This window comes from Dermacentor silvarum, chromosome 4, assembly GCF_013339745.2.
Source record: "Dermacentor silvarum isolate Dsil-2018 chromosome 4, BIME_Dsil_1.4, whole genome shotgun sequence".
Lineage (NCBI taxonomy): Eukaryota > Metazoa > Arthropoda > Arachnida > Ixodida > Ixodidae > Dermacentor > Dermacentor silvarum.
The window spans coordinates 184,312,844-184,326,852 of NC_051157.2; the positions used below are offsets into that span (position 1 = coordinate 184,312,844).

General features: G+C 44.0%; 1 protein-coding gene across 1 annotated transcript in view; it reads left to right on the plus strand.

Annotated features, from left to right (window-relative positions):
- Positions 1–14,009, plus strand: part of LOC119450842 (sialin-like) — a 54,021-nt gene that overhangs the window by 3,921 nt on the left and 36,091 nt on the right. The window contains 4 exon segments of the mRNA XM_037714335.2: positions 12,212–12,366; positions 12,368–12,415; positions 13,204–13,207; positions 13,285–13,514. Coding sequence (XP_037570263.1) covers positions 12,212–12,366; positions 12,368–12,415; positions 13,204–13,207; positions 13,285–13,514 — 437 coding nt within the window.

Genomic DNA, 14,009 nt, shown 5'->3' on the forward strand with positions numbered 1-14,009 from the left:
GTGTCCACGATTATTTGCCATGATTCACCTGTTGTAGCTATTTGAGACACACATGCTGTCACGCTAGAGCTCTGTGGCATCTGGAGGTGGTTCACATGCAGTGGTGGAGCGTTTGGGAAGGACATCCCTCCTGTTCTCGTGCCACCCTCTCCCCCTGTGGTGGCTGCGAGAAAGGAGGATTGCTGTCGTCCTCCGCGCTGACGCTAATAATGTGCTGGTTAACAGCTCTGCTCAATTATGCAATAAAACAAACAAACAAGCACTACCGAAATATCCTCGCAGGCAGTAAATATGCACCTTCAAGCGCATCATTCTTTTAATCTCCTCCTTTCTGAAGAGTAGGCAGGCATTGTGCCCCTTCCAGTGGCAGTTGCCAGCCTGCTCCTCGCTTTCCCTTCCCGTTAAATGTATATATGTTTTCAAATCAAACAGTAATAAATCATAATAATAATAGCTTTCCAGAAGCATTCGACTTTTCGCTTACAACTCGGTTTTCTCATTAGGGTCCCTTTGATCAAGAACAAAATGGCCATTTATAGAGGCTGAAGTGTGGGGAGCGCACACTGTCATGCGCCGGTCGGCGATCCCTGCAAAAGATGCAAAAGAAAACTTTTTTTTTATGCTAGAGCATTTTATGGCTAGGTCTCCTGCAAGCTTCCTGTTAACATATGCAACAGAACTTGCATTGTTGATAGAATGTGGCATAATGTGCCTATTATTATTTTTCCATGCTGTTTACATGTACTAATGTCACGAATTTCGGTAGACTAAGGACAGTCAGGGACAAGTCGCACGTTTAAGACAAACATTTATAATCGAAAAAACAAATGTCAAAGAAAACAAACAATGTACAGCACGAGCTAATTCTAGACATTCCCCAAAAGTCCTCAGTACCATGCCTTGATGAGTTCTAAATATTTACATTGAGTCCACCGACATGGCCACGTCCCGTCGTCGTCGCTGTTTCTGACGACACATCGTTGAGCCCGCCGATGTGTCGTAGACTCGACGTCGCTTTTTCCGACATTCGGGCCACTGTTGAGCTGGTCAGGAGGTCAAGACGGTGGGGTGACCGGCACGCCTGGATCACCCGGTCAGCTCCGCTAACCTGCGGATCGTAGCCGCAGGGAATCCGGGAAACGGTGCCGTCAGCCTGTAGCTGCGGCTTCTGGTGGCACATCCACTCAGCTCGCGGGTCGTGGCCGCGGCAGCTGAAGAACAGCTTCCACTGGGTCGCCGCTGTCTCCGCGATCCACCTGTCCTGTTCGGCCTCCGGCTCCTTCTGCCTGCCTTCGTTCCAGAGCGTAGCTGGGCTGCTCTCTTCGGCTACGTGTCCCTTCTTCACCTTGGCCACGTAGCCGCATGTGCATTTTTCCACTTTGTCTTCTTTTAAACCTTCCGTTCTTTTTTTTTATCGGACACTTTTGTATTTTCTCACTTCTTTCTTCATCTCTTCAATAGCCTCCTAGTGATATATTGCCCTCTTCAATTCTTCATTTTCTTTTCCCTGCTTCTTTCTTGGCTCATGACATATGCCCACCTTCAAGAGTTTTTCCGTGTGAAAAACGCTTTTCATTTTCCTCCTTGTATTGATGTTTCTGCCGGGTTCATATCTCGGTCCACCACTAACATGCCATGTCTTTCACTATTTTCGTCGTTTGCACCAATCTGTACACTCACCACACCTCACTTCACGTATTCACTTCACTGCACACACCAGAGTTCACTATTTAACTCGAAAAAGTCATTGTCGAACACTACTATATCAAATCCCCGCTATACCACTTGTCTCTATAGCATTCAGTGGTCCACTGCTTCACACCAACACTTACACCACTTAACCAACATTACTAAACTAACTAAATCACTGAACACCACTCCTACAACACTGCTCACAGTTAGCGATGAGCCTTCACATGACTATACTCAACCACTCCACCACTATATAATCTGCAATAGGGCAAAATACTTTCTGTGGTTTTCGCTACATAGGTCTCTTATGGAAAAAATATGCATTTTCACACACCGTTACCTGAAGTACGTTCTTATGATTTCATCTATCACAATGCTGTCATCATATGCGTCCCTTTAGGAGCACTGTTCTTCTATCCATATTTATGCATGCCATCGTAACAATCTACTTAACTCCTATTGCAGCCATTTCTTACATTTTACCCAACAAATATCCTGGTAACATACATACTGACACGTATCAATGTTTATCTTTCACCAGTGGCCGCTTTCCACCGGCTAACAAATGTTAAACGTTATCGCTCGGCGCAGGACGCGCCTGTATCTGAAGTTTCTAGAACGTTATCGATGCTTCTTTTCGTTGCCTGTTTTCACCGACACTTATGTTATCTGATTGTGTGACCGACACGAATTGTCTAGAACTTTCTGGAAGACACGCAGGCATCAGGGATTAATCTGGAACCTTCGATGACTCGGCTATAAAAGCCGACGCGTCTCGCCGCTGATCAGATTTCGATGACCGCCGACTGTGTTCGCCGCTTTCGTTGTGCTTCAAGTGTAGCTTGCTTTTGTGGGCACAGGTTCGCCCAATAAACAACCACTTTCGTCATACAAAGTTTTACTACTGTTTACTTCAGCGTCACTACTACGTGACAATACGAACCTAAATGTAAGGTACCCTCTAATTCTTCCCAGATAATCTATATTACATATTAAACAGCAGTAGTGTTTGCAATCAGTTTAACAATCTATCCGAACCTCATAAGAACCAGTTTCCTCTCCCTAATGGAATTTCATTTGTTTCCCTCAATGTTCTCGTAGTGCCTTTCTCTTGCGTTGCTGTGGAGACTTCCTATGGTGCCTACTTCCCTTCTTAATTATTTTTCCTGTGACTTCACAGTTCCTGCCTGGCTTTGAAAGTCGCCTGTGGTGTTCAAGTTTCGCCTCCCTTTTTAATTGATGGACAAGGCTTCCTAAACGCATGCTTGTTTGTGCGCCATCTCACTCTCAGCAGTCTCTTCATCTTCCGTCTGTACTTTTGTGATGCATGCCTTTTTGAGCGATTAGTGTGGCTGCTGGCTTTGTCCTTCAACTCGAACTTGAAAAGTGACTCTTCAAAACCTTTTTCTTGTCATGGGGACATGCTCGTGATCTGCATTTAAGTACTCGTCGCTCTTGCTCTGGACCTTTGCGACGTTCTTCGTAGTCATCATATTCAGATGTTCTACAACTGTTCATCCTAAATTTAAAGGCCGCTTTCATGGTTGCTTTGCAATGAGCAATACAATAAAGCGCCACCCATCGGTGCTTTCTTCGTGTCTTCTTCTTGGTTGGTGATTTCGTCTTTTTGTTTTCCTCGGAGCAATTTTTCTATCTGTTCTTTCTCTTATGCTTCTTTCTTTTCTCTTTCTCTGTTTTCTCTATTCGCTCTATCCCTCTGTCTGCTGTCATCGCTTCCTGACAGTCAGGGACAAGCCGCACGTTTAAGACAAACATTTATAATTGAAAAAAACAAACGTCAAAGAAAACGATGATGTGTGGTGTTTTATGGCGCAAGGGCCAGTTATGGCCAAAGAGTGCCAAAACAACGCAAGACAAACAATGTACAGCACGAGCTAATTCTAGACATTCCCCAAAAGTCCGCAGTACCATGCCTTGATGAGTTCTAAATATTTACATTGAGTCCACCGACATGGCCACGTCCCGTCGTCGTCGCTGCTTCTGACGACACGTCGTTGAGCCCGCCGATGTGTCGTAGACTCGACGTCGCTTTGTCCGACGTTCGGGCCACCGTTGAGCTGGTCAGGAGGTCAAGACGGTGGGGTGACCGGTGCGCCTGGATCGCCCGGTCAGCTCCGCTAGCCTGCAGATCGTAGCCGCAGGGAATCCGGGAAACGGTGCCGTCAGCCTGTAGCTGCGGCTTCTGGTGGCACATCCACTCAGCTCGCGGGTCGTGGCCGCGGCAGCTGAAGAACAGCTTCCACTGGGTCGCCGCTGTCTCCGCGATCCACCTGTCCTGTTCGGCCTCCGGCTCCTTCTGCCTGCCTTCGTTCCAGAGCGTAGCTGGGCTGCTCTCTTCGGCTACGTGTCCCGTCTCTGCCTTGGCCACGTAGCCGCACGTGCATTTTTTCTTTGTTCACATAGGTTTGCCTTAGTTTGAAACATTGGCTATCTACATGGGTTCAGTTGATGCAAAGCAGAAGTAATCGGAGATATGTGGCAGAGTTATTTTGCCCGGCAGGAAGATGAAACTTCATTGATGATATTGACATGATCTGTACAAATGATAACAAAATATCGGTCTTACCAGCACATTAGGAACATTTCAACATATGATAGATTTCATGGGTTGAACAGAAATTGGTTTGCCCCGATGCAGCTACCAGTAAACCCCGTCTCTTTCTTGTACTAATTGCAATATCGTGGAAGAAATTCTAACATACCGAGATAATTTTCAATTAGCTCGTAATGTAAGATCTCAGCGGTAAAGTTACCAACACTATCGGAACAAGTGGAGTTGTCAAGGACAGTTACCTGAAAAAGCGGGACACAAAATTTTCATGTCGGTACCCCTGTGATGTTTTTCTTCAACTGTGAAGCTTTCTTTTGCAGGTGCCCATAAAGTTTTTCTTTTTAACTGGGTGCAGCTTTTGGGCAGGACGAAAATTTTCTGCTCTCATCAAACACCCTCCAATTTTATCGGCTTTGTGTAGCGCACAAAAGTAACAAAAGACAGGTGATGCGAACTAACTTCCAGCTGACTTTATTGGTCATGTGTGCACATACAAATATGGAAACACAAAGGAAACCGACAGAGTACATATAAAAAGAGCAAGGAAAGATGGGTCAAAGAAAACCGAATTCTCCCTTGGTGGCTGAGCTGCAAATCAAGATGCAAAAGAGGGTCATACTTTGGCAAGCATGCATCTTCACGCTTACCAAGCGTCATACATTTACATGCGAGAAGCATGTGGTAGGTAATTTCTACATCTTCGAAAATATGTGTCTCTGCTTGTTGCAATGTTTCGGCCACAAAGGGGGAAACAGTTGCCTGGGCTAAAGGTTATCTCCTTTTTTTTTTTTTTTTTGCTTCTGTACGTCTCTCGGGGGTTATCTTTGCTCCACTTTGCCTTCTAAGCCTCTCTTGATAGAGGCACTCCAGGATCCACTGGGGCTGTCCCCACAGGGTGTGTGCAAAGATCACTTTCGTTGCACTTGAAGCTCATTTCTTATGTCAAAGATCATGTGGACTCATCAATTCTCTGCCTGGGCATCGTGTGAGTGAAGTTTCACATCTTCCCCTAAATTTTATGTCATTTTTGGTCCTAGTGCAGCAGCACTACCTGATAACCACAATTTAAAAATGCTTGCTTTGGCACTTATTTTTGTTTCCCTCCCTTTTACCGTCAATGCTGCTTTGCAGCCGTTATTTTTGTTTATAAGTAGCATTTGAAAAATGTTCTTGTGTGGATTGTTGGGGAAGAATTTAGACAAGGATGTTAATTACAATGGGGCAGACTGTATTTCATCAAGTTGGGTTCCTCTCGCATGGCTTGATGAATTGCCACTACTTTTATGCTGAACGATCAGGTCACTCAGCTTTGCTTCTGCTACAAGTTCTATGGTGCTATTTTCTTATTGCCTGCAATTGCGCCTACACACAGCCCTCTATGGTGAAGCTGTGATGGTCAATTCTGCTTATGGTTGTCATTCATGTAGTTCTAGACGTGGATGGCTGGTTTTCGAAGCTGCATCCTGATGTTGGCACAACTTCCAGAGCTGCACATATTTGCTAATTTTCCAGCCCCCTCTGGACAAACAGTTCAAAATGTGCAACATTAGAAACTCAATTGGCTTGGGCAGAGCGTACAGTGGAGTAGTGTTAGCCAATCCCATGGCCTCCAAGACACACCAGGGTGCCTCAACGCACGTGCCACTGACCTCTGTCATGCTTGAAGCTTACAAACACAACATACCTCCAATCAAACTGAAGTTCCCAAATACAGAGCCAGTGCTTGCAGTCAACGATCAAAGATGTGTATTTATTCGCATGGCAATATATGGAAACGGATCGGAACTAAAAGCCACGAACATGGCTTGCAAGTGTTCCAAGGCACAAAGATTCCCTAATCTATGCTGCATTGTCGAGGTGTACATCTGTGGATGGTTTGTTCCCGACTCGCGCGTCTGATGCACTGTAAAACTACGAATTTCACCATGTTGCTGATAAATTGAACTGTGTGTCACTTGATGGAAGAATGTGCCCACTTGCTGAAGCACAAAGTGAAAACAGCTGCTGATCCATAAAGTGCCTGGGTTTCTTTTTTCAATTGAAGACCTTTCTTAAGCATTGCTTCTATAAGCATTTGGCCAGTCATAAGACAGGCTGGCAGGTCACCTGAAAGGGTGCATGACTTTCCAGAGCACAGTCATTGACTCGAAACTGTGGAGTCTGTGTGATTGTAACGCGCTGCAGTGGTGCAGTAGCTATGGCATTCTGTTGCTACGCACAAGGTTCCGGGTTCAACTCCTGGCCGGGACAGCTGCGTTACGATGAGGGGGCGAAATGCAAAAGTGCTTGTGTACTTGGATTTAGGCGCACGTTAAAGAACCCCGGGTGGTCCAAATTAATCCAGAGCCCTCCACTACAGCATATCTTGTATCCCACTGGACAATAGTGACTATAGTGTAGGGCTGCTAAGACGAGGTCGCGGGATTGAATCCCGGCCACGGCGGCCACATTTCGATGGGGGCGAAATGCGAAAACACACGGTGTACTTAGATTTAGGTGCACGTTAAAGAACCCCAGGTGGTCCAAATCATTCCGGAGTCCCTCAATACAGCGTGCCTCATAATCAGGTCATGGTTTTGGCATGTAAAACCCCATAATTTAAACCCACTAGATGGTTCAGGCACGTTGAACCCTGCAAATCAATCAATCTGTGCAATTGTACTGCTGAGTGTTGAGTTTGCTATCGATACTCCTCTTTGCTTCAACATCTTAACGCGATAGCATTAAAGGTCCCATGTCGCAGAAAATCCAGTGCCGGCATCCACTGGCGGCAGCATTACCCGTCAGAAAAAAAAATCATCCCAAACCACAACCATGCAGGCCCTCTGCATGGCGCATAGGCATTACTGAACTAATTGAATTTCTCAAAGTAAAATGCGTAAAAAAATTCTTAACGTCCGACTTACACACATGCTGCAGACATGATAGTGTCAGATTGTAATTTGAATATACAAAAAAAAAACAATTCTGTTACGCGGAAACTGAAACACAAACCCCTTTTCCCTTGCTTATGGGGGTATGAACCATTGATGAGTCACTGCTTGTAGCCTCTGCCTTACGGGGTATGAGCCATTGCTCAGCCCTGCACTGCTGCTGTCGCGTTTCACTTTTAAAGGCAAAGGTTAAGCGTCCTCCAAATCTTTCTTGGTTTTGGGTGTTCATGTGTGGCAAATGCAGCTACTCTAGTTGTAACTACTGATCAAGAGATTAGGAGTCCCCTTCACAGCCATATATAAATATAGGCATTGTTCTGGCACTTCACTGTAATTTAATAGGGCCCTACAATATCCTTCAAGGCTTGCACACAAAGGGCCACTGCTTCAGTACCCCACCCCCCCCCCCTTTTTTTCCTTTTTTTTTTTTTATTAATGGAGTCGAGCTGAGAGAGTTTCCCTAAAGCCATGTTTCCCTTTTGTTTTTCTTGGTACACTATGCGATGCAATGCATTGCTGCAGATGGCATTGCTCTGCCATCTGTCCCTTAACTCTTCCAGGCTTTTTTTTTTTTCTACTCCTTGCAAGACACTCGTGTTGTAATACAGGGCCACTATGATGTAGCCGATTGCTGGATCTTATTGATTTCTTTTCAACTCCCACTAATGACCAGCTGATCCTGGTGATAACATAAATGGGGTGCCATTCAAGCCACCGACAAAGCACAAAATGCGGAAGAGCTGGAGCGGAATCATTATCTTATCGCAACCCAGGTGGTCTTGCATCAAAATGCCACCTGGTTGCATTTGGTTGCGCTGAAGTTTGTCTCAACCTTCAAACATCTAAAACAACGACCAGCTACAGAAAGCAGACATTTGAATACTAGCCTGCAAAGATACTTAATAAGTGCAAATAACTTGTAGACCTAGTACATCCATGAACAAATTCAAGAAATGTTATATTGGGTGTGTTTTAGTTTCAGTGATTAGTGATACTCACCTTGCTATTACTCTCGTGAATGCATTACTTTGTTTTTGAGGTTTCGGTTGATCCTTTATTTATTTTGTAGTAATACCTGTGTGGAGCATTTTTTTTAACATTTGCAAATTTTATTTATTTATTGTGTAAATGTGGTGTATGAAAATTTCTTTTGTGGTTAACCTTGTAATACTCAACATATTATATATGCTACACTGAGTTTGATGCCTCAAAATGCTGATTGAAGTGTGGCAAATTTAATGCAAAGTCTATAGTTTCGCTTTTAATTTGCTAGAGTAAAGTTTCAGTGGTGGATAGTTTAGCAAACCAATTACTAATTAGTAAATGCAGTAATTGAGTTATAATTGAAAGAAAAAACTTCCTTTTTTTTTAATACATGTTGACAATTTGTTTCAATTTTCGTTGATGTGGAACTGTGTTTGGGCATTGCAGGGTTAAACCCAAACCCTACTTTCTACATTACTCGTGCATGCTGTTTATACCTATATTTTGATTTGAGTGCACATTTTCAAACACTGCATAACTGCTGTGAAACTTGTAGTCAAGAAGGCTATGTCCTTTGTCGACCTTCGTGTCTTTTGTGTGACCCTTGCCCTCGATCAAATGATAAAAAAAAACTATTGTTGTTCTCTTTAAAAGAAAGTCTCTTGGTTAGGTACAAGCTCACGATCTCTCATTTGCTAGTTAACTGTTATAACAACTGTGCTGCAGCTGTTCCATTGAAGTGACAGAACAGTAGGAGCACGTTATGTGCAGCATGATGCGCGTGCAGGGATACAATTGCATAGGGCACTTCACACTTGCTTCACGGAGAGGACTAGAGCCTAGCGTCGCAGGCGTTGGAGCACTGTCTGCTACAGTGAAAAAAAAGATTTCTTTGTTATTCATCGCCTAATGTGATGAATAATAAAAATAATTCTGAATGTATAGTCAGGTTGAGCAGCCTACGCATGATATGGCTTCAGTACATTGTAACTGATATGTGCATCATGAAGTGTTCGCGTAAATGTGCGTTCCTCTGAACTACTGCTGATACATCTCAACTATTACCACTGTGTCTCATCTACTCGCAAGAGTGAAAGGTCTCACTAGTGTTTTATCACTTTGTGCACTCAACATTATTTTTATTTGGCACTGGTCGGTGATGACCACAAAACTAATTCGGCCAATAGCCTGATTTGTTGACATTTTCCTTACCACTAGAAATGTGCTCATTTTTTATGCTATTAAATTGTAATTTTTCATTTCAAGACGTATCTATTGTATCGTATACTGTGATACATAAAAGTTTATACTGATCATTGGTGCTTTAAATAGACGTAAAAATGAAATAATCGCTTGGGGAGCTCTTGAGAATTCTTAAGTTAAAGTTCAAAGAAGCATGAATGAAAGTAGTAATTTGCTGTTTTTAGTATAAGTACCGAGAGTAAAAAAAAATCTGAAATATAAAAAAATATGTAAGTTAGACCACACAAAAAATATATTACGGAACTTTTTGGGTGTGAATATTAGCCATAGTGATGCCCATGTTATGTGGAATGGCTTTACAAATGTGGAAACGGTTAAGCACCAATTGTGCAGGTAGCATTTGTTGTTTCCTTTGTTACTACATTCTTTAGCATCTCGAAGCAATGGTTGTCAGGCTGAGGAGCGTCCACACACCTCCTCGTACTTGGTTATTGTGTTAGATTAGCGTTTCCCTGCTAGCAATTGGTCTAGTCGTGTGCCTTGAAGTGGTATTGCAGCCTTCATGTGCCTTGTACTGTACTTTAAAGTACTGTACAGTAATTCACAGTAATGTACAGTGTTGCGCAATATTGTAGAGTAATGAGTAAAGGCATTTGCACAGGTAGTGTTCAAAAAGTAACACATTAAGGGCGCATTCACATTTGTCACACTTGTGACTACACAATGTCCCGCGACCGATTGCGACTGGCGACCAGAAAGCTACTCAAGACGAATGATGTTCGCACCCACAAATGCGAATAAGTACAAAGGGTGATGCAATAAGCAACCATGGCTTTCAGAAACATGGCATTAGTTCTGCAGTTAGCAATGTTGTTTAGTTCTTTTGACAAAGTGTCTTTTGGATACAGCTATTCAAGAAATATTCATGCTGCTTTGGGCAGAGTTAGATTTCCCTAGATGATTTGAATTGCCAGCACAGTCCATTTACAGACGTGACTCAAGGCTGGGCCGCTTGGTACATGCCTAATGGTCGTGACTAGCTAATGAAAAAAACCAGAGGGATACTGGCAGTCCTTGCCTACTTTACTAGTACTTGTTTGTCATATTTCTCTGCATCCCTTCACATCAGCTAGTCATAACTGTTACCGTCTTATGGATTTCTTTTTGTTCAGGCACATTACCCAATGTCCTGCTAACTATGGATGAAAAGGTTATATCAACATTCCGGCGGCAACTATCTAAGGATCATTGTCGACGTTAATGCAGTCAGCATTGAAGCAATATAGCAACACACCGTATTGCCACCGCCGAAACACCTAGTGTACGAGGCATGTACTGCAACCGAGCTTCTCTCTCGCACTTCCCTCTGGACGTGCTGCGCCCTCTGGCAGAGGCACCGCAAAGTCTGCGTGTGGCACATTCGTGAATACATATTCAGACAAGGTGTTACATGAATATACGACACAGGCTCAATTCTGCACAGCACTAAAAGAATTTTAAAGGCTTTTTTTCATTGCAGAACAACACACACCCAGTGAGCTAAGCTGGCGTGAGATAGGTTAGGTACAAACACACCGCAAACCTGGTGAAGTGCCCAAAGAATGCTAATCGCTCTGAAATGTGCATGTAAGTGTCGCTCCCTCTAACATTGCAGCACATTTTACACTGTCTGCCAAAAGGTTGGCCAATGCTATGCGATAGTGTGCTTATCACTGAAAATAGTGCAGAAGACCACGGAACAGTGGCGCTAGCAAACGGTTATTTCATGACCTAGAGACCCTTTACTTTAAGGGACCCCCGAGTCAAACATTTTTAGTTTGAAAATGTTAATTAGGCCATGGTGCGAAGTTGCTTATCTCTCTTAGTTCTTTTGTTCTTCTGGAAATTTGAAGATCACTCCAAAGGTGCACGAACTCTTTATTGAGAAACAAAGGTTCACTCCAAGCTCATATTCAGCCTCAAACGTAGCCCGACACTGCTCCTTGCAGCAGCCTAGCAGAGCTAAGCATAGGACTTTCTTCTGGCATCTGCAGCTTTAGCTTCTTGCAGTGTAACACAGGATACGAGTTCTATGTGTAGAAGGTTAACTAAATATGCCCGAAATGGGGACATAAAAGGATTCCAGAGGTTTTATAGCCTAACAAAAGAAAACCTCGAAGTCTGCCACTGGCACAGATTCAGATCAAGTGGTTATGGCTGCTCGTTCAAGCTCAGTTCGAGCTCAATGCCCTCATGTTGTGTCTGCAGCAAATTTGCACCGGATTCTTGTACAGCAGCTGCAAATTTTGATCAGTTGGTGCTCACTTAACCAAAAAATCTTAATAATAAGGCAGACAACAGAGGTGAGTGAACTTGAAATATTTTCGAAGCCATTGCGACAAAATAGTGAGGATTTCTGTGTTGGTGATTATTTTATTTCATTGTTCAAAAACGTGGCTACTTTCAGAGTGGTTTATACATTTTTCTTGTACTCTGTGATGCACGGGCACATATGTTTGCCTTAATTTCGTCACACGCACACACTAACACACACAAAAAAGAAAACATTACAGTTGCTAGTCAGTGTTTATGTGTGTTGTCTGTTTTATGTCCCATCGATAACAGCTTCTTTCCTTTGTTGCCTAAGAGACTACTCACATACAAAAATTTGAGCTTTGTCATAGTCACATATGTAAATGCACCTTAAGTGTACAACACTGCGATCGGACTAGTTGGTATGGCTATATTGTGCATATTGTTGGTACATGGCTATAGGCAGCACAGAATGGAATGGAGACACTCGTGTCATCGGCATTCTCGTTCGTCCTGTGGACTGTCTTCTATGCAGGCCGATTCCCATCTCGGTATGTGCTCAGCCTGCTGCTGTTCTGGGGCTTCTTCCTTCTCTACGCGCTGCGCGTCAACCTAAGCGTGGCCATCGTGGCCATGGTCAATGGCACAGCAGTGCTGGCTGCGGGAACCACGGCCAGTGGTGCCGACTGTCCCTGCGCCCGATGGCTCCCTGTACAACGCCACTGCTGACCCAGAAACGGTGCGACATCCCAGCCGCTGTTCCTCACTTTGTCATTCTTCTCCTCACTGCGTCACTTCAACGTGTGCTGGAACGCCGAAACTGTTTAGCGCATGGTGATAAACAAATTGAATAGTAGGTAGTTCTTACCACGGTGAGTAGAGTCGTGTTCAATATGAGCTGTAACACGGTGCCCGTGGTGGGAAGGGGCTCCAAAACGCCTGGTATTTATTAAACCAATTTTTCACATGTCGGCACTGCCGTGCTGTCTTTGACCACGGGCACAGTGTTGCAACTCATATGAAACGCAACTGTACCTTTCATGCGCAGCTGACATAATTTACATTTCTTTTTACTAGCGAGAGCTGGTTAGACAGACTTAGTCTGTTGGAAAAGTGTTAAGGCTCTTTTTAAAAGATTAATTACTGGCATGACATTTTGAGCATTTCATTTCTTGCAAAATTCTAAAAAATATACTGGCATGGGTCAGAGAACCCTAAATAATTTACTATAATTGCTTTTATACGAACCTGTTTTGGTTTAATTTCCCAATAGGTTACTGTGTTGTGGCTTTAGAGAGCAGCTTTTGAGGTAATGCTTCCTCATAATTTCTCTAGTGTTGCTCCCTTGTGCGGGTGTGTTTCCAATCAGCTGCAGCTACTCTGGGGTCACTCACAGAAATAGCCACAGCCTGCTGATCACTGCACTGTATAAACCTCGGGTTAATCCCTTACGGTGTTCCGTGGCAGTAAAATGCTGTGCACTTAGAATTTGTGTTATCAAGTCTGAGGATGCGCATTGTTCTTGAGAGAGGTGCATTGTCTTCATTGCGGGCTTGCATTTAGCAGCAGGCTAGCCAAATCAAATTTCTCACTGCGCACAGGCTGGAGGCGAGTTTAACTGGGACGAACGCACGCAAGGTGCCGTTCTGGGTTCCTTCTTCTACGGCTACGTGCTGACCCAAGTGCCCGGTGGTCGGCTGGCTGACCGCTTCGGGGCCAAGAGGTTACTTGGCGCAGGCATCCTGGTGACCTCGCTGCTTACCCTCCTCACTCCGTTCGCTGCGCGCATCAGTCCAGTGGCACTCATGGTGCTGCGCTTCGGTGAGGGCATCTCCGAGGTGTGTTCTTCTTTCTCGGCTCTCTTCGTTCCACCACTCTATTAGCTCATCATGTATTTAAGAGAAATTTTGTGTCTGCTGCTGATTTGTTTTCAGTGACGTTTTGTGACAAGATTGCGTGCTCTGGTACGCATCATTCAATAAAGCATTCAGCATTTCTTATTGCCTGCTTTCACTGAATAAAAAAAAAAATTTTTAAACTTAGCATGTTTAAGCAATTCGTACATCAAAGACAGCTAAACTGTATAAGGGAGCTCTTGCACCCTTTGTAAGTCCTAGGGGCCTGTTTTGCCACAGCCTGAAATATACTGAAGTCTTCGCAAGTGCTTCGCTGGTAGCTGGTGTGATTCCTTCACTATGTCCTAGTCTTTTCGAGCACTTCACACTTTCCCAGTTCAGTAGTATTGTACTCCAAACTATATCCGACCCATGTTCCTGTACACTGCTCCTGTTCTACCGTGCCAACTCCACTCTGTACAATGCACCTGTGTCATC